At 34.3% G+C, this 19,644-nt stretch overlaps 2 protein-coding genes across 2 annotated transcripts; one reads left to right on the top strand and one right to left on the bottom strand.

Moving 5' to 3' along the window:
- Positions 1 to 459: 459 nt before the first annotated feature.
- LOC124945757 (E3 ubiquitin-protein ligase RMA1H1-like) lies at positions 460 to 1,360 on the top strand. Its single transcript, XM_047486247.1, has one exon. It carries the CDS (start codon positions 505 to 507, stop codon positions 1,180 to 1,182), a length of 678 nt encoding a protein of 225 aa, XP_047342203.1. The 5' UTR covers positions 460 to 504; the 3' UTR covers positions 1,183 to 1,360.
- Positions 1,361 to 2,672: 1,312 nt separating this feature from the next.
- Positions 2,673 to 6,214, bottom strand: LOC124945654 (protein FAM133B). The gene is made up of 8 exons (XM_047486122.1): positions 5,651 to 6,214; positions 5,277 to 5,322; positions 4,819 to 4,868; positions 4,224 to 4,265; positions 3,605 to 3,718; positions 3,408 to 3,486; positions 3,132 to 3,203; positions 2,673 to 3,061 (listed from the first exon to the last, which is right to left on the bottom strand). Exons 1-8 carry the CDS (start codon positions 6,178 to 6,180, stop codon positions 3,014 to 3,016), a joined length of 981 nt encoding a protein of 326 aa, XP_047342078.1. The 5' UTR covers positions 6,181 to 6,214; the 3' UTR covers positions 2,673 to 3,013.
- Positions 6,215 to 19,644: the final 13,430 nt, after the last annotated feature.

Here is a 19,644-nt window from a genome sequence, read left to right as displayed (position 1 = left end):
TGGATTTAAGGTTTTAAGTTGGTAAATAGGACCACCATTTGGAAACAAATTTTGTTTTGTTTCTATATCTGAATTCAAATATAATAAACATTTGAAAACTAAACTCAATAGTTTGTTTGAGGTAGGGTTATTTGAATAAAATTATTGTTTTATGAAATGGATTATTTGGGTAAAATTATTAAAATATTTTTTGTATTTAAAGTAAGAGTAACTAGTTTTTTCTAAAATAAAATGTGGGTAATTTTGTAGTTGGAGATGGATTGAGATTTGGGTTATTTGAATTTATTATCACTTCTATTTAGTTACTTTATTTGAATTATCAACTAAAATATTAATATATGCTTTATTTCTTTTAAAATATATATTCCTATTCTCAATTTTCAATCATTTATATCCAACAAATCCATTATTGAATCAAGCCTTTTAAATCAAAACTAACTCTTTTCATTCAAATTCTTATTTGTTACTTTATGTGATCTAGATCCTTACTCAGCCTCAAACATTATGGATTTTGAACGCAACTTTCAAGAATTCGAATTCGACAGAGATATTCTCTCTAAACAAAAGTGGAAATCAATTTCCTCGCAAGCAACACCACAATCATCGTCCGATGACAACACAAATGGATTCGACTGCAACATTTGCCTCGACGCAGCATCCGAACCAGTTGTCACCCTTTGCGGCCACCTCTATTGTTGGCCATGCATTTACAAATGGCTCCACGTCCAAACCACATCAAACGAGCCACCGAAATGCCCCATTTGTAAAACCAACATATCGGTCTCTTCCTTAGTACCCTTATACGGACGTGGAACAACAACACCAACCCCACCCGATTCATTCCCAATGACAGGTCCCACCATTCCACGTAGACCTCCAGCTCATCATGCCATTGAACAAACCCATAATCATCAACATTTTCGCTACCGTGAGGAAGATTACCAAAACTCCCACACGACGAGTTTGTTTAGTCCTACGGCGATGTTGTTTGGGGAAATGGTACTTGAGAGAATGTTTGGCGGGTCACCTCAACCAGGTTTATTGGATTATAATCATCCCGATTATGTTTTGGTGGGAACTAATCCGAGGATGAGAAGGTACGAAATGGAGATTTATAAGTCTTTGAATCGAGTTTTCATCTTTTTCTTTTGTTGTTTAGTTTCGTGTCTTCTTCTGTTCTGAGCTAACCGGGGATGGAGATCGAGAAGCTTAGCTGTACAGATTGTGGAAATTGAACTGGTTTGAGGTTTTAGTTTGCATGCGATGTTTTCGTGTTTGTGAGTTGTCGCTAATGGCCTCGGTTTGAACAAATTGAACTGTTGTTTATAGTTTAGAGTTAGACTGTGCTATTGAATTTTCTATAGTTTGTAAAGTATTAATTAATCTAATACATTATATAAATACAGTTTTATTTTATTTTGTAATAGATTTCTTGAGTTTACAGCTGTAAAGATGATAGGAATTTGAGAAATATATAAATGGATAATAGACTTCTTTCAATATTAAATAATGAAGTAAAAGTTTAGCAAAAGAAAAGAAAATATAATAAAAAATGAAAAAAATAGAAGGGCTGTTTAATTTTCGAGTAATTCAAGTTACTCAATTAGGGTTCTAAACCGAATATTGAATTCGGTCAGATGTAATATTGAATTATCTTATCACAAAAAAATATATATTCTTCAATGATTCTATTTGAAGTTTTTTTACCTGATCTGTAGAGTAAAAATTATAATTGAACATAATTTTTTTTTGTTTGATTTTTTTTTTGGATAATAACAAAATAGAATTTGGAATCATAGGCATTCTTATACAAGCTTATTAATATTTAATTAAAATTATAAAATATCTCAATTTCAATCTCACTCTCAACCTAATAATGTCAAACTAAATATGATTTTCATTACGGTATATACCTGTGAGTTGGATATAACCGACCATCCGATCAGGTAAATAAAGAACTAAATGTTTGGTTTTAAAATCAGGTTGAGTTGACCATAGGGTAGTTTGAAATTTGAATAAAAAAAAACATAGACCAATTTTTATTCATTTGCTTTTCTTAAGATTCAAAAAAAAAATATTATCTTTTTTATTTTTTTGTCAGATAAACTAATCAGCCAATATTTATTTAGTTAATAGTTTCAATCTCATTTTAAAAAAAAAAAAAATTTATAAAACAAAAAGGACATTTTAAAAGTTCAGTTCAAATTTTATAAAAAAATAATAATAATAAAATTTGTAAAACAAACCTGTTTTAAAAAAAATTAAAAATTGAATTTGAGAAAATAAAGCAATCTGATTCGCTGAAAAATTAACAAATTTTTCTATCTCTTTACACTTTATCTTTTTTCTAAACAGTAATTTGATGACACGTCATTTCCTCTCATTCAATCTCTCTCAAATTCCCTCCTATCACTCTAAAAAAAATTAGATTCCTAATAATTTATTGGGTATGATAAGATCAGGTAACCACTATAATTTATGGTAACTTAGATACAAAGTAACACAGGTTTGGGACCATGTTCCAGTAAACCGAGACCTGAAATTATGCCATACCTAGATGCTCCCTTAAGTGGAAAAAAAACTACCCTAGTGTAAAAATGATTGATAAAAACTTTTCTAATGATGAGGATAGGCAAAATTGAAGTATTTTAAAGGAGAACAAACTTGAGATATCAGTATGAAAAAGAAAAGATTAGACAACCAAAGACAAGTTACATAATCCGGATAAAACTGGAAAAGAATCCCCACTATCAAGGCATGAAAGAATTGCATAAATTGAGGTTTTAGCATTGTTAATTATGCTTGGCACCATTGTTTTCAATTTTAAAGAACAAAGAAATCCTGCAAACAAAGTTTATATATTAAAGATAATACCAGCCACAAGAGTTTTTGCCACCAAAACATTTTCACTTCCTAACAATATCTAGTTATGAAGAAGCCCGCGTTTATATAGGTTGGTACCTTGCATCCATCTCCCTTAACAAGATTAGGGCATCAAAGAATAATAATGTTCTCACATAGGAGGATCTGGTTCCAATCTTCTTTGAATTGCAGCTGCAGCCTGTAGTAAACACGCAAAATATAAATAAATTGTAACACTTTAGCGCTTACTGCCTACCAAGCATTATTACCTCAAAGTTTCCGAGCTTGTATTGGTAAGCCATCTCTTCTCTAAGTTGAGCTTGTTCTTTCATTGCCTTGGCCTGCATATTCAAGTTAGGATAATTGGATTATTTGGGTTAGATGACTGAAATATACTTACTCTATAATATTTTACAATAACCACTTGGTTATTCAAATTACCCCAGTTACAAACAAGGCCCAAGGGTAATTCGAATGATTTAAATACAAATTATCGACACATCAAACAAGGTCTAGAAGTGGATGTTACTCAATTAGAAACTAACCATTCCACCCTGCATAGAGTACTTCAATGCTTCAATCTGCTGCTCCTTGTATATTTCGCGTTCTTTTAACCTTTCTCTCCTGATGTATTGTACAAAGGCATTAAAAAATATTATACTAAACCATAACCAACAGCTATCCTTCATGTGTAAGAAGAGAACAAAGAAAATTGAATGAAAGTGGAAATATTTTCTCATACCGGAGTTGTTCTTCATCATTGAAAACAGTCATTTCTGTCTCTGGGATACTTGTGTAACCTTTCTTTATTTCCTTCTCAATTTTTTTCTGGTGATAAGCATCGAGGTTATAATATCTGAAAACAATCACTCAGTGTAAGGTACTAATTTTGGATGGTGCCTGCCTAAATAATAATAAAGGTCATTTTGAAAATAAAATAACTCTGGATAAACCATTTTCTATTTTTAAATTTGAAAATGGTCTGTGTATTAAGAACCAAATCCATTACTTTATGGACATGAGTTCTTAAGCTCTATCATTGAGCTAAATGAGTCTTAATAACTCTGGGATAAACCATACAGATAAGAATCAAACTAAATCAGCTTGAGAATCTTAAAACTAATGTAATAGATGCAGATAACAAAGTTTTTAAAAAATAAGCTGCAACAATCAAACATATGCAAAGAGACCATTTTGATTTGTTATTTTTGATTGTGTGAAATCGACTTGTATTCTCACTTTCCTTGCAAAATTCTTGTAAAGACACATTGAGTTAATAAAATGACACAATGTCATTTTCCCAAGAAGTGTGATCTATATATACAGAGATACAAACAATGTCTAAGAATGGAGAAACTTACTTTTTTGAACGGAAGGTTCCTGTGTTGTAATCTTCCATGAAACTGCACAGGAGTAAAGTGGTAGTTACTAATGTGAATTTGTCTACCCCCTCAATTATGCGATAAAAGTAATTTAGGCCTTGTTTGAGCTAGGGTTATTTGGAAAAAAAACATGTTTGATATAAAAAGGTGGGTTATTTGGGTAAAATGATCAAAATGAATTATAAAAAAATTATTTGAATGATGTATGGTAGATTGGAAAATAATCACAAATAACCCAAGGCCTAGGAATGCTATATATTAGTATTGGGAAAGAAAAAACATAATTTAACTTCCTATTTCTGGTCCATGCAACAAAATTTACAAAACAAAGAATTAGTTCTATAAACACCTAAATCGCCATGCTTCTATCTATTCAGTAAAGCTTCTTGTTTTAACTTCTATTTTGAAGATCAAAGACTAGCTTAAATTATCTCAAACTCAAAGTGAACATAAATCTCTATTTACAGGGTTTTTTGTTTCACAAATATTGATTAGAGTGGGGATACATTTCTCTCTTCATCCAAAACGAATGAGAAAGAAAATCTACAAAATTTTCAGGTATTCTGCTACTTACTCTGTGAACATCTTCTTCTCTTCCCAGTTAGACAAACTTTCTAGATTAACCTGTAAAAACATAAAAAGTACTTAGAATAAACAAAAAAAAACATCAACAAATAACTTGTGAACAAATCATAATCTCTTAGCATCCAGTGTCTGTAACACCTTCCAATTTAGTGAGTCTAATGATTTGGAACTGTCAAGGCTCAAGTTTAGTCAATTAAGGATTGTTCAATTATTATTTAGTGTTTTAGTAGTCTATGTTATGCTTTCGAAACATGTATGAAGGATTAAGCTTTTTTCAAGTGATCCGGCCAATATCTTGTACAAACAGGCAGATTCACATCTCTTACAAGTTACAACCTACACAATCTTCTGTTCTTGGGGGCAGAAGCAATTTTCTTAGCTTTACATACGTCTCAGCTCGATCACATTATGAAAGATTCTATGTTGACCAAAAAAAGCACATAATACCTTTTTTATCTCTAATAACCATGCAGTGAACTCGGGTCGTTTATTCCTGAAAGGGCAAGGGTTGCATAACAGAGATCAGAATACGTTTGCTTCTATTATCAAAAACAGACATATGTCTACTACAGTCAATCAAGGATAAGGAAGAATGTAAGTAGGAATCTGATGTTATAACCATAAATTTTCAATAGCAAGATTAGCATTTCTTATTGAAATCAGCTACAAGAGAAGAGTATGACAAAAAGGAACAATGTAATAACTATTTATCTTCATGTTAATCAACTGATATCTTTGCTATTGAACCAATAAGATGCAAATCTGTAAATTAGGTTTTAACAGTGTAAATTCAAGCGAAATGCAGAAGAAGAAACTCATACCACATATCAACTTCCTTGATAATACCATATTTCCCCCATGAATCTGTTACAGCTCCCATTCCTTTCTTACTTTTATCACTCTTCTTATCTTTACTTCTCTTTTTCTTCTTCTTCTTCTCATCTCTCTCCTTCCTCTTCTCTTTCTCTCTCCTCCGCTCCTTCTCCCTATGTCTCTCCTCTCTCTTCTTCCTCTCTTTCCTTTTCCTCCGCCTTCTCTCATCCTCACTCTCGCTCTCCGAAAATGAAGATTCCGAACTTCCAGACTCTGAATCGGAGTATGATCTGTCTGAATCAGAATAATCATCAGAAGACTTCGAACTACGACTTCTCTTCTTGCTTCGGCTACGGCTACGGCTACGGTGTCTATCTTTGGATCTTTGAGATATGTCTTCAGATCCAAAATCGTTCTCTAATTCGTCTATATCTTTATTCTTCTTCTTCTCTTTTCCTTTAGTATCTTGTTTATTCGAAGCTCTGGTTTCTCCATTTCTCTGGTCCGGCGTTTCGCTTCTTCCTCGTTCTTTAGCCATTGTTGAAGCTCTCAGACCTTGTTTGCTTTGCTCTTTAGACGGTTGAATCACTTATCTGTCCCTAATTGGATGAAATTATAAATTAGGACCTCAACTTTTATAATCTAACTAATTACATCCAAATCTATATTTTGTTTGTGTTTAAATTTAGACATTCAATCAATTATAAATAATATTTTAATCAAATAATAAAAAAAATTATCAAAATATTACTTCTTTTTTAAATAAATTGTTTTGAAAAAAATTATTCACTTTTACTTCAAAATAAAATAATTTAATTTATCATTCGTTTTATTTTGCAAATTTTTTATTATCATTTTGAAAAATCAACGCGTAACACCATTGGATCTATATTCTAAAAAAAAATATGTTTTTGTATGGTATATTAGAAGAAAATATATTAATTAAAACATAAATTTGATTATTTTATAAAAATATATTACTAATGTTGTATATTTATTTGTATTTAGGTGAACACAAATACCACTCGCTCAATTAATAGAAAACCATTCAAATGTTTTATAGGAATATGTTATTTTTAAGATTTTTTCTTTACTTATTTTTATTTGTGTATCTTTGAGAGTATTTTTTTTCAATAATTTTTATCTCTTATAAAAGTAACTACATGAATGTTGATTCATTAAAATGAATTTAGAAAATAATTTAAAGCGGTTATAGAATTTTGATTATAGATAAATATGTTGGGTTTTACATCAGCAAAATTACGGATCTTCTTATAAATCAAACGCTGCTCTCAAATGAAAGAAGTGATTACTCTATGAATAATTGAAATACTCCACAATCAAAAGTTCTCCTAACATCTTTCTGAATCAGCCAAAGAACAAGAAGGAAACCAGAAAAACCCTAGGTCTGTTCACTCTCAACTTTACTGTGTCTTAAGAGAAAAATACCAAAAACTGTATTTATACTCTAACCCGTTTTCATAATAGAAAACTCTGACCCATTTTTATAATAAAAACTCTGACCCGTTTACTTACCCAAAAGTTTAAACCGACCGTAATGGCAAGGAGAGAGTAAGGAGGAGAAAGTTTAAACCAACCGTTTACTTAGCCAAATCTTTTTTTAACTTGGCAATCTTAAGTTTGTCTCTCTCCACAATCAACATATAGGAGAAGTATAATAAAATTATTGATATCAAACTTTTACACAAAGACACAATGATCTGTAGACGTCTTTATTTACCCATGGATGGTCATGAACGACTCAAACTTAAGATGTCACTACATTGGTGTTTGCTTCAAACTATACAAACTTTTGATAAATTTGCACCTTACTTTTCTCACCTTTCTTATTGTAACCTTCAGGGTGATCCATATAAACATCTTCATCCAAATCACCGTGGAGAAATGCAGCTTTGACATCAAGCTATTCAACCTTAAGATCCATACAAGCAGCTAGACCTAACACCACCCCAATGGAATTCATCTTCACTATCGGTGGAGAAATCTCATCATAATCGATTTCACGCTCTGACCAAAACCTTTGACAACCAACCTAACCTTGTATCTTGACTTTCTATCATCGCCCTCTTGTTTGATCTTGTACACCCATTTATTCTGTAATATTTTCTATTTTTAGTCTTTCCACCATTTCATATGTATCATTTTTCAGCAATGACTTCATCTTTTCATCCATGGAAGTTATTCATTCTTCCTTGTGAGCATCCTCAAGAGCCTCCTTATAAATAATTAAATGTGATGATGAATCTCAAGAGTTGAAGATCGATCGTGAGAGGAAGATGAAGCTCAAGAGATGCATTATTTAATGTCATGAATTGCATTTACTTTGAGTTCTAGATTATTCTATTTTGTCCTTTAAATTGAGTTTCTCATTAGTTTTTTAATATCTCAAAATTAAGTGAGCTGTAGCTACTTAAAGAATTCTATCAATAAAATCCTATTTTTCTTAGTTATAATATTTTCCGCACCAACAAATTTGGTATCAGAGCAAGGTTACGTTTCAATCTTGAAATGGCATCTACTCTATTCTCATACTCTCCAAGTCAAGTTCCTATCTTTGAAGGTGAATTCTATGAATTCTGGAGCAGCCAAATGGAAACATTTTTCATATCCCTAGGTCTTTGGGATATGATAGATGAAGAAGAACTCGATGTGCCCGATGAAGACGACAAAGGATATGCGAAATTTGAAAAGGATCTCAAAAAACGAGATGCATTAGCTTTGCGCTATATTCAACAAGGAGTTGGGAAAACCATATTCCCTCGTATTTTTGGAGTAAAAAAGGCTCAAGATGCTTGGGTGATATTGAAACAGGAATTTCAAGGTACGGAGAAGACGATCGCATTAAAACTCCAAGCTCTATGGAAAGATTTTGACAATCTAAAGATGGAAGATCGAGAAAAGGTACAAGATTTTTCTTCTCGTGTTTCTACTATTGTCAATCAAATAAAAAGCAGCGGAGATGAAATCAAAGACAAAAAGGTTGTTGAAAAGGTTCTTCGAAGCCTTCCTCAAAAGTTTGATCATGTTGCTGCTGCGATTGAAGAATCAAAAGATTTGTCCAAAATGACAATATATGAGTTGACTGGATCTCTTCTAGCACATGAGCAAAGAATTAATCGTTCTTGTACTCCATCAACTGATCAAGCCTTCAAATCCAAGCAAGTACCAGAAGCGTTTTCAAGAAGTCATCACAACAAATTTGGTAAGAAAAATGAAAAGGCATTCGGTTGGAAAGGCAAAGCACCACAACAATCTGGTGATTCTTATTTCTGTATCATTTGCAAGAAAACAAATCATGAGTCAAAAGATTGTTATTTCAAATGCAAAAGATGCAAAATCCCTAATCATTCTCAAAGGGATTGTCGATTTCAAAATCAGGAGAAGAAAGAAGATGATGCAAAATTTGTGAAAGAAGATTATGACGTTATGTTTGTTTCTCTGAATGGTGAAGAGAAGTCAAACAGTCGATGGTATCTTGATAGCGGTGCTAGCAACCATATGACCAGCAATAAAGATATGTTTGTGGAGCTCAACTCAGACATTACTTCAACCGTTGTTTTTGGAGATGGTTCTTATCAAGATGCGAAAGGAAAAGGAACCATTGTTGTTCCAACTTCGGGAGGTAATAAAAAGCTTATCACGGATGTTCTTTATGTCCCTAATATTTCATATAATCTTCTTAGTATTGGACAACTTATTAAGAAGGACTTCTCGGTATATTTTGATGATGGAAGATGCAAAATATTTGACAAAAAGAAGAATGTGGTTGTGGCAACTGTCGAAATGAAAGATAAGACTTTTTCTCTCACGTTTCCATTGAAAAATGATTGTGCATTAAAAGTTGAAAATGAAGATTTGTCTAAGCTTTGGCATCTTCGATATGGTCATCTAAATCAACGAGGACTTCAGCTGCTAAAAGAGAAAAATATGGTGGTTGGACTTCCTTCTATTCAAGTGATGAATGATATATGTGAAGGTTGTATTTATGGAAAGATGCACAAGCTCCCATTTCCCAAAACTACATGGCGAGCAAAAGCACCACTTGAACTTGTCCATTCTGATATATGTGGCCCGATGCAAACTCCTACTCCTGGAGATAAGAGGTATTTCATTCTCTTTGTTGATGACTATACAAGAATGATGTGGATTTATTTTCTTAATCAAAAGTCCGAAGCATTTTCTATTTTCTTACGATTCAAGTCTCTAGCTGAAAAGGAAAGTGGTCATATAATGAAGTGCTTGAGAACTGATCGTGGAGGAGAATATCTCTCAAATTCCTTTACAGAATATTGCAAAGAAAATGGTATCAAAAGACAATTAACCGTCAGTAGATCTCCACAACAAAACGGCGTAGCTGAACGAAAAAAACCGTACGATTGTAGAGATGGCGAGAAGCATGCTGAAAGGAAAGGGAATTCCAAATCTATATTGGGCTGAAGCTGTTCACACAGCTATATATATTCTCAATCGATCACCAACCAAAGCGGTCAGAAATAAGACTCCATTTGAAGCTTGGTATGATAAAAAGCCCGTCATTGATCATTTAAAAATATTTGGGAGTATTGCTTATGCTCTAATCCCATCTCAAAGTCGGGAGAAGTTTGAAGAGAAAGGCCAAAAACTTGTGTTCATTGGCTACAGTGATGAATCCAAGGGATATCGATTGATGAATCCATTGAACAACAAAATTATTGTATCTCGAGATGTTGTTTTCGATGAAAAAGCTACTTGGAATTGGAAGGGGAAAGAAGTTGAAGACTTGGGATCACAACCATTTACTGATCCAATTGCATCCCAAGCTAGTACATCCCAAGCTAGCTCATCTCAACCTTCTGCACAAGACTCAGAACCTGATTCAGATAGTCCTCCAAGAAAGACCCGAATGGTTCAAGACATTTATGATGAAATTGAGTTTGGATTATTTTCTTGTGAGCCACAGTCATTCTAAGAAGCTTCTCAAAAGGAATATTGGCAAAAAGCAATGAAGGACGAGTTATCTACAATTGAGAAAAATTCAACATGGGAACTCGTGGACTTGCCAGATGGAAAGAAAACTATTGGTTTAAAATGGGTCTACAAAGTAAAGTACAGTGAGGATGGTTTGATTCAAAAACATAAAGCTCGACTTGTCGCAAAGGGTTATTCTCAACAACCGGGAGTTGACTTCTCAGAAACGTATGCTCCTGTTGCAAGAATGGAGACAATCCGTACTTGTGTAGCCATTGCAGCTCAGTTGGAGGTAAATATATTTCAACTTGATGTAAAATCAGCTTTTCTAAATGGAGAAATTCAAGAAGAGGTGTATGTTGAGCAGCCCGAAGGTTTTGAGATCAAAGAAGAAGAGAAGAAAGTTTATCGACTAAAAAAGGCATTGTATGGGTTAAAGCAGGCACCCCGAGCGTGGAACAGCAAAATCAATAACTATTTCATCAAGAAAGGCTTTAATCGAAGTACAAGTGAATCATCTCTCTATGTGAAGACTATTGACAAAGATTTCTTGATTGTATGTTTATATGTAGATGATCTCATCTATTTTGGAACAAACAAAGCTATGGTGGCAGAATTCAAGAATCAAATGATGAAAGATTTTGAGATGACAGACTTGGGACTCATAAAATATTTTCTTGGTATACAAGTTAAGCAAAGTCCAGGAAGAATCTTTCTATCTCAAGAAAAATATATTGAAGATCTGCTCAAGAAATTCAATATGAGTCAATGCAAGCCCCTCTCCACTCCTATGGCGTTGAATGAAAAATTTCAAGTTAACGACGACGGTGAGAAAGCTGACTCAACTAGTTATAGAAAGTTGATTGGTTCATTAATCTATCTCAACACGAGACCGGATATCACACATTCGGTAAGCTTGCTTTCTAGATTTTTGAATGAGCCAAGTCAAATTCATTTTGCAGCCACAAAAAGAATCCTTAGATATCTTAAAGGCACAAAAACTCAAGGCATTGAATTCAAAAAGGAAAGTGAATGTAAGCTGGTTGGTTATACAGATAGTGATTGGGCAGGCTCGATTGATGATCGAAAAAGTACCTCCGGTTATATCTTTTGTCTTGGATCAAATGTAATATCATGGAGTTCAAGAAAGCAGAAATCTGTGGCATTGTCATCAGCCGAAGCAGAGTATATAGCATGTACCGATGCAGCTTGTGAAGCTGTTTGGCTTCAAAGAATTTTAAAGGATATGAAGTTTGAGCAATGTGAGCCGACAATTATTCATTGTGACAATATGTCAGCTATTGCAATGACAAAGAATCCTGTTTTTCATGCTCGGTCCAAACATATTGAACTACGACATCATTTTATTCGAGATTTGGTTACTCAAGAAGTAATTTCCATGAAGTTTATCAAGACAGAGGATCAGCCAGCAGATATCATGACCAAAGCCGTCACGATTGACAAGTTCGACAAATTCAAGAAGAAACTCAAGATTACTAATTAAGAGAGGGGTGTTAAAAATAATAAATAATTAATAATCTTGGAAAACATTAAATGTGATGATGAATCTCAAGAGTTGAAGATCGATCGTGAGAGGAAGATGAAGCTCAAGAGATGCATTATTTAATGTCATGAATTGCATTTACTTTGAGTTCTAGATTATTCTATTTTGTCCTTTAAATTGAGTTTCTCATTAGTTTTTTAATATCTCAAAATTAAGTGAGTTGTAGCTACTTAAAGAATTCTATCAATAAAATCCTATTTTTCTTAGTTATAATATTTTCTGCACCAACAGCTTTGACATCAAGCTATTCAACCTTAAGATCCATACAAGCAGCTAGACCTAACACCACCCCAATGGAATTCATCTTCACTATCGGTGGAGAAATCTCATCATAATCGATTTCACGCTCTGACCAAAACCTTTGACAACCAACCTAACCTTGTATCTTGACTTTCTATCATCGCCCTCTTGTTTGATCTTGTACACCCATTTATTCTGTAATATTTTCTATTTTTAGTCTTTCCACCATTTCATATGTATCATTTTTCAGCAATGACTTCATCTTTTCATCCATGGAAGTTATTCATTCTTCCTTGTGAGCATCCTCAAGAGCCTCCTTATAACATACAGGCTCCCCACAATCAGTTAGAAGGAGATACTCTATAGAGGGGTACTTAGAACTTGATATTTTCTCTCTAGTAGACCTCCTAAGTACCTTTATTTATTGATTCTGTTGATTTCCATCATCTTGTTAAACTTCAAAATCAGCCTCAATATTATCACCAAGATCAGTTTCTATGGCCTACAGCTTTGTTAGGATTTGTATCTCCCAAATCCGACCAGCTTGAAACAATCTGTAAAAATGCAAGAAATAAGAACATAAGAAGACACGGATTTTTAGTGGTTCACTCAAATTGAGCTACGTCCACTTCAACCACCACCAGATTTCACTATGAAGAAGAAGAAGGAACACAGAGTTTTTGCCTCACACTTTATCTCTCTAGAATTTTGTCTTTTTTTGTTAACCCTTAATAATCATATATTTATAGGGTAAACATTCAGGTAATAAACCTAAATAATTCTTGGTCAGGCCTAAGCCCAAAACCAAATACAAACCCAATAAACTCTAATTAACAATGTAGAGTTTATTATGAGTGTAGGCTCCATAACTCAATAATCTCTCACTTGGAGACTAACTTCATCATCTCTCGATCAGTGGCGACTTTCCATCCGGTGTCTTAACGAAAAAGACCAACTGAAGTTGCACACAACTTCAGTTTTTCATTTGTCACAGCTTTCGTCAGCATATCAGCTGAATTCTCACTCATGGGAATCTTCTCAAGAGCTAATACTCCATAATCTAAAGCTGACCGGATGAAATGATAACGAACCTGTATATGCTTTGTCCTTCCATGATAAACTGGATTCTTTGTCAAATGAATGGCACTCTGACTGTCGCATCTTAACACACTTCCCTCGTAGTCTTGACCCAATTCTCGCAAAAAGGGTTGTAACCACATCATCTCCTTAGCAGCATCTATCACAACAGCATACTCTGTCTCACAACTAAAAAGAGCAACAATCTTCTACAATTTTTGAAACCCAACTAGAAAGAGTATAAATGTATCATGTTGTGCTCTTTCTACTATCAACATCATCACCATTGTTAGCATCAACATATCCTTCCAAACCCATATTAGACTTTCGAAAACACAAAGCAAGACTCATACTTCCTCTTAAGTATCGTAGTATCCACTTTACTACTTCCCAATATTGTCTACCTGGGTTGCTCATGAACCTACTAATAACTCTCACTGTATGTGCTATGTCTGGTCTTGTGCAAATCATCGCATACATAATACAACCAATGACAGAGGCATACGGAACAATGACCATGTAATTTTTCTCCTCCTCTGTTGAAAGCGACTGATCTTTAGATAGTCTGAAGTGACTAGCTAAGGGGTTAGTACTGGTTTTGCATCATACAAGTTAAACCTTCTAAGAACTTTCTTCACATATTCTTTTTATGAAAGCTTGAGAACTTCTTCATCCCTGAAAATTCTCATCCCAAGGATTTGTTTAGCAGCACCCAAATCCTTCATTGCAAACTTTTCAAGCAACACTTTCTTGAGTTTGTTAATCTCATACAAACTTGCTCCAGCAATCAACATGTCATCAACGTAAAGAAGTAAAATAATGTACGATTTATCAAACCTCTTGATATAGAAGCAATGATCAACTTCACACTTTAAAAAATTGTTACTTTTCATGAAGCTATCAAACTTCTTGTACCATTGCCTTGGAGCCTGTTTCAAATCATACAGACTTTTCTGAAGCTTACACACAAGCTCATCTTTTCCTTTGATTTCAAATCCTTCTGGTTGTCGCATGTAAATCTCTTCATCTAAATCACCATGAAGAAAAACAGTTTTGACATTCATTTGTTGAAGATGAAGGTCTTCTTTCACGACCAAACTCAAAATAGTTCTGATTGTCATCAATTTAACTACTAGAGAGAAGATCTCATTGTAGTCAATACATTTTTTCTGTTGAAATCTTCTTACAACCAATCTTGCCTTGTACCTCATGATTTTATCATGTTATTCTTTAATCCTGAAGATCCATTTGTTGTGAAGTACTTTCTTTCCCTTTGGTAGCTCAGTGAGCTCCCAAGTCTGATTCAACGTCAAAGAGTCTATCTCATCTTTCATCGCAAACTCCCACTTAACCGATTCATCATATTGTATTGTTTTCTCATAACATTCAGGTTCACCTATATCTGTCAACAATATATAGTTCAGATATGGAGACCACCTCTCGACTGGTTTTCGATTCCTTGATGATCTTCTCAACTATATAACCGGTGTTTGCTGATTTGCCTCTAGGGCCACGTTCTCAACGATTTCATCTTCAATAACATATTGTTCTTCTTCGACAGTCGGTATATATTCATCTGAAAATTCTCTCAAATAAATTGTACCAGTCTCTTCCAACTTGGAATCACCATCTGATATTTTCCCAACACAATCTTTGCAGAGAACATGTTCAATGAAGATAACATTTCTGCTATGAATGATCTTCCAAATTTGATTATCCCAGAAACGATAACCAAACTTGATATAACCATAACCAATAAAAAAACATGTATTAGACTTTGGATCAAGCTTGCTCCTATCACATTCATTTATATGAACATATGATAAACAACCAAACACTTTCAAATAAGAAAGATTTACCTTTTTATTACTCCAGGCTTCTTCAGGAATTCTGAATTCAAGAGGAATAGAGGGTCCCCTATTTATCAAGTATGCAACAGTATTTATAGCTTCTGCCCAGAAGGTTTTAGGCAGCCATGCATGCAATCTCATGCTTCTAGCACGCTCGTTCAATGTTCGATTCATTCGTTCAGCTACTTCATTCTCTTGAGGCGTTCGAGAAATAGTCTTCACCATACTTATCCCATTCACATCACAATACTCTTTGAAGTCTGAATTGATATATTCATTTCCGTTGTCGGATCTTAAACACTTAACTTTCTGATTTGTTTCATTTTCAACCAAAGCCTTCCATTTCTTGAAAATAGCAAATACTTCAGACTTGTGCTTCATAAAATATACTCATACATTTCTTGTCGAATCATCTATAAACGTCACGTAGTATTTTGATCCTCCAATAGAAGAAACAGGTGTAGGTCCCCCCACACATCAGTGTGTACCAACTCTAGCCTTTTTTTCAAGAGGAATAGAGGGTCCCCTATTTATCAAGTATGCAACAGTATTTATAGCTTCTGCCCAGAAGGTTTTAGGCAGCCATGCATGCAATCTCATGCTTCTAGCACGCTCGTTCAATGTTCGATTCATTCGTTCAGCTACTTCATTCTCTTGAGGCGTTCGAGAAATAGTCTTCACCATACTTATCCCATTCACATCACAATACTCTTTGAAATCTGAATTGATATATTCATTTCCGTTGTCGGATCTTAAACACTTAACTTTCTGATTTGTTTCATTTTCAACCAAAGCCTTCCATTTCTTGAAAATAGCAAATACTTCAGACTTGTGCTTCATAAAATATACTCATACATTTCTTGTCGAATCATCTATAAACGTCACGTAGTATTTTGATCCTCCAATAGAAGAAACAGGTGTAGGTCCCCCCACACATCAGTGTGTACCAACTCTAGCCTTTTTTTCTTGAGCTCCTTCCCAATCTTTAAGAAACTCACCTGTTTCTGTTTTCCAATAATGCAGTTTTCACATAACTGATGTTCAACAGACTTCAGTTCTGGAATCTGTCCATTCTTCAAAAGAATTTTCATCCCTTTTTCGCTCATATGGCCCAACATGCAATGCCAAAGCTCACTGTTCTTCGAGTCATCAACTATAACAACTGTTTTCTGCAAATTGAAGTTGTGTATAACGTTCCAGTTTTGTTACCTCGAGCAACAACTATTACTCCTTTAGTCACCTTCCATGCACCATTTCCACAAATGAAATTATGATCTTCTTCATCAAGCTGTGTAACAGAAATCAGATTGCGCATTAAACCTTGAATGTGTCTCACCTTATTAATCTTCCAAACAGAACTATTTGTCATCTTCAATTTGATGTCCCACATGCCAACAATATCCAGTGGCTCACCATTTGCAAGATATACTTTCCCACAGTTTCCAGCCACATAATTCTCCATTAATTCTTTGTGAGCAGTGGCGTGGAAAGACGCTCCTGAGTCCAAAATCCATGAATCTATCGGGCTATCAACAAACAGAAGTAACGCATCAGTGACAAATTCTGTAACAATGTTTGCTGCATCATTTTTATCATCACTGTTTTCTTCGGTGCTTTGTAGTTCCTCTTTAAATGACTCTGTTTACCACAATTCCAGCACTCAAATGTCCGCCCAGACTTGGACTGACTCCTCCTGCTCCTTGACATAGATCTGCTCTTACCTCTGTTGAAATTTCTATCATTACCTCTACCCCTATTTTCCATATTCAGAGCAGAACCTTTGAATGTTTTACCAGAATCAATTTTACGAACCTCTTCAGCAAGAATACGATCTCTAACTTCAATAAATTTCAGTTTATCATTTCCAACTGAATTACTAATTGTTGCCCTCATAGGTTCCCAGTTATTTGGTAGAGATGCTAGCAAAATCAGGGCATTAACTTCAACCCCAAAATTAATCTCAACAGATAATCATTGATTCATAATTGTATTGAATTCATTCAAATAAGTAGTAACAGAAGTACCATCAACCATTCTTAAGTAAAAGAGTCTTTTCATTAGATGTACCTTATTATTAACCGATGGTTTCTCATACATATCAGAAAGAGCTTTCATCAAACTCATGGTGGTCTTCTCCTTTGCTACATTGTGAGTAACTTTCTTGGCTAGCGTCAATCGAACAACTCCCAAAACCTGTCTATCAAGGAGTTTCCATTCAACTTCATCCATCTTCTCTGGTTTTTCACTCAAAGGAACATGAAGCTTCTTTCCATAGAGATAATCTTCAATCTGTATTCTCTAGAAGGCATAATATGTCCCATCGAATCTTTCAATCCCATGTCCTATACTGTTCTCACTTGTCATTGTTTCCAATGCTCAAATCTAGCATAGCTGCTCTAATACCAGTTGTTATGATTTGTATCTCCTAAATCCGACCAACTTGAAACAATCTGTAAAAATGCAAGGAAGAAGAACACAATAAGACACATATTTATAGTGGTTCACTCAAATTGAGTTACGTCCACTTCAACCACCACCAGATTTCACTATGAAGAAGAAGAAGGAATACAGAGTTTTTGCCTCACACTTTATCTCTATAGAATTATGTCTTTTTTTTAAACCCTTAATAATCACATATTTATAGGGTAAACATTTAGGTAATAAACCTAAATAATTCTTGGTCAGTCCCAATCCTAAAACCAAGTACAAACTTAATAAACTCTAATTAACAATGTAGAGTTTATTATAAATGTAGGCTCCATAACTCAACAAGTTTGACCCTGAGAAACATCATCATAATTATCTGAGTCTGAAGTTACATGTGGTCTTGTCTCCTCAACATATCGAGGTAGCTCAAGACTAGGAAGATCGCGTATGTGCGCATCAAGTTTGTCACCATCTTTAAAATTCTCAATAGTCTAATCTTCAAGGAATACCACATCTTGGTTTCTCAAAACTTTCTTGTCCACTATGTCATAACACTTGTATCCCTACTTTTCATCACCATAATCCAAAAATATGCATTGTCTATTTTTGCATCTATCTTAGACCTCTTATCTTTTAGAATATGCACAAAGGCTCTGTAACCAAAAATACGTAAATAATCATAACTAACACATTACTTGACTAGACGCTTTCTACACACTTATTATTCAATAGCTTGGAGGGAGAACAGTTGATCACATACACTGGATTGCTCATAGTTTCATCCTAGAAATGTTTAGCCAACCTGGCATGGGAGAGCATACTCCTCATCCGTTCCAACATTGTATAGTTCATCCTCTATATAACTCCATTTTGTTGTGAGGTCTTGGGCACAATCTATTCATGTCGAATACCCTATTCTTTGTAATAATCATCAAATGAGCATATGTACTCTCCCCCATTATTTGACCGCACCCTCATTAGTTTTCTGCCCGTCTCTCTTTTAAACAGCTTGTGAAAGATCTCGAACCTTGCTGCAACCTCATCGTTGGACTTTATAGCATAAACCCCAAACCTTCTTAGATGCATCATCTATGAATGTTACAAAATAAGAAGTACCACCTATGGATTTAATCTTCATATGACCACAAACATCAGTATGGACCAACTCAAGGACAATCTTTTTCAGATCCACTTTCGACTTACTAAAGGAGACTATATGTTGCTTACCTTTCAAGCAATGCTCACAACTTTCAAGATGAGCATCCTTGATATTCGGTAACTCATTCATATTGATAAAAACATTCAACCATTTTTCATTAAATTGACATAGTCTCTTGTGCCACAACTCACAAGATGACTCCATCACAGCAGAATATGTTGCATCATAGACAATTTTCAAATTTGTCTTGTATAAAGAACATCATTTCTTACCTCGTGCAACAACCAATGAACCCTTTCTTAACTTTAATGCTCCACCACTGAAAACATTATGGTAGCCTCCATCATCGAGCTTACCTACGGAAATCAAATTCATTCTCAAAGAAGGAACATGTCTTACATCTATCAATGTAAGAAAATAACTCATGTTTGTCTCGATTCTAATATCACCAAGAACAACTATCTTAGACACACCACTGTTACCCATGCGAACCTCACCATGATCACTAGTTTTGTAGGACTGAAAGTAACCTTTGTATGGAGTAATATGGAATGAGGCTCATATGTCAACAATCCATGTTTTTTCATTTGAAGACGTGCTAAGACAAGAGTCTTGACATTTAGAAACATATGCCAGTTCACCATCCGAAGCATAAGAAGATGTATTTGCACTCTTTTCTTTCTTTTCTCTGGGCTTCACTGTACCCGTTTCTTTATC

The sequence above is a fragment of the Impatiens glandulifera genome, chromosome 7 (genome assembly GCF_907164915.1).
Source record: "Impatiens glandulifera chromosome 7, dImpGla2.1, whole genome shotgun sequence".
Lineage (NCBI taxonomy): Eukaryota > Viridiplantae > Streptophyta > Magnoliopsida > Ericales > Balsaminaceae > Impatiens > Impatiens glandulifera.
Note: the sequence above shows the minus strand (reverse complement) of the source record. Positions and strands in the feature narration are given on the sequence as shown.

Excerpts from the sequence above, each read along its gene's own strand:
- LOC124945757 (XM_047486247.1), top strand. The coding sequence starts at position 505 with ATGGATTTTGAACGCAACTTTCAAGAATTCGAATTCGACAGAGATATT.
- LOC124945654 (XM_047486122.1), bottom strand. The coding sequence starts at position 6,180 with ATGGCTAAAGAACGAGGAAGAAGCGAAACGCCGGACCAGAGAAATGGA. Across the intron at positions 5,323-5,650 it reads ATCAAGGAAGTTGATATGTG|GAATAAACGACCCGAGTTCA; the intron begins GTATGAGTTTCT and ends TTGCCCTTTCAG. Across the intron at positions 3,204-3,407 it reads ACTCTATGCAGGGTGGAATG|GCCAAGGCAATGAAAGAACA; the intron begins GTTAGTTTCTAA and ends TTGAATATGCAG.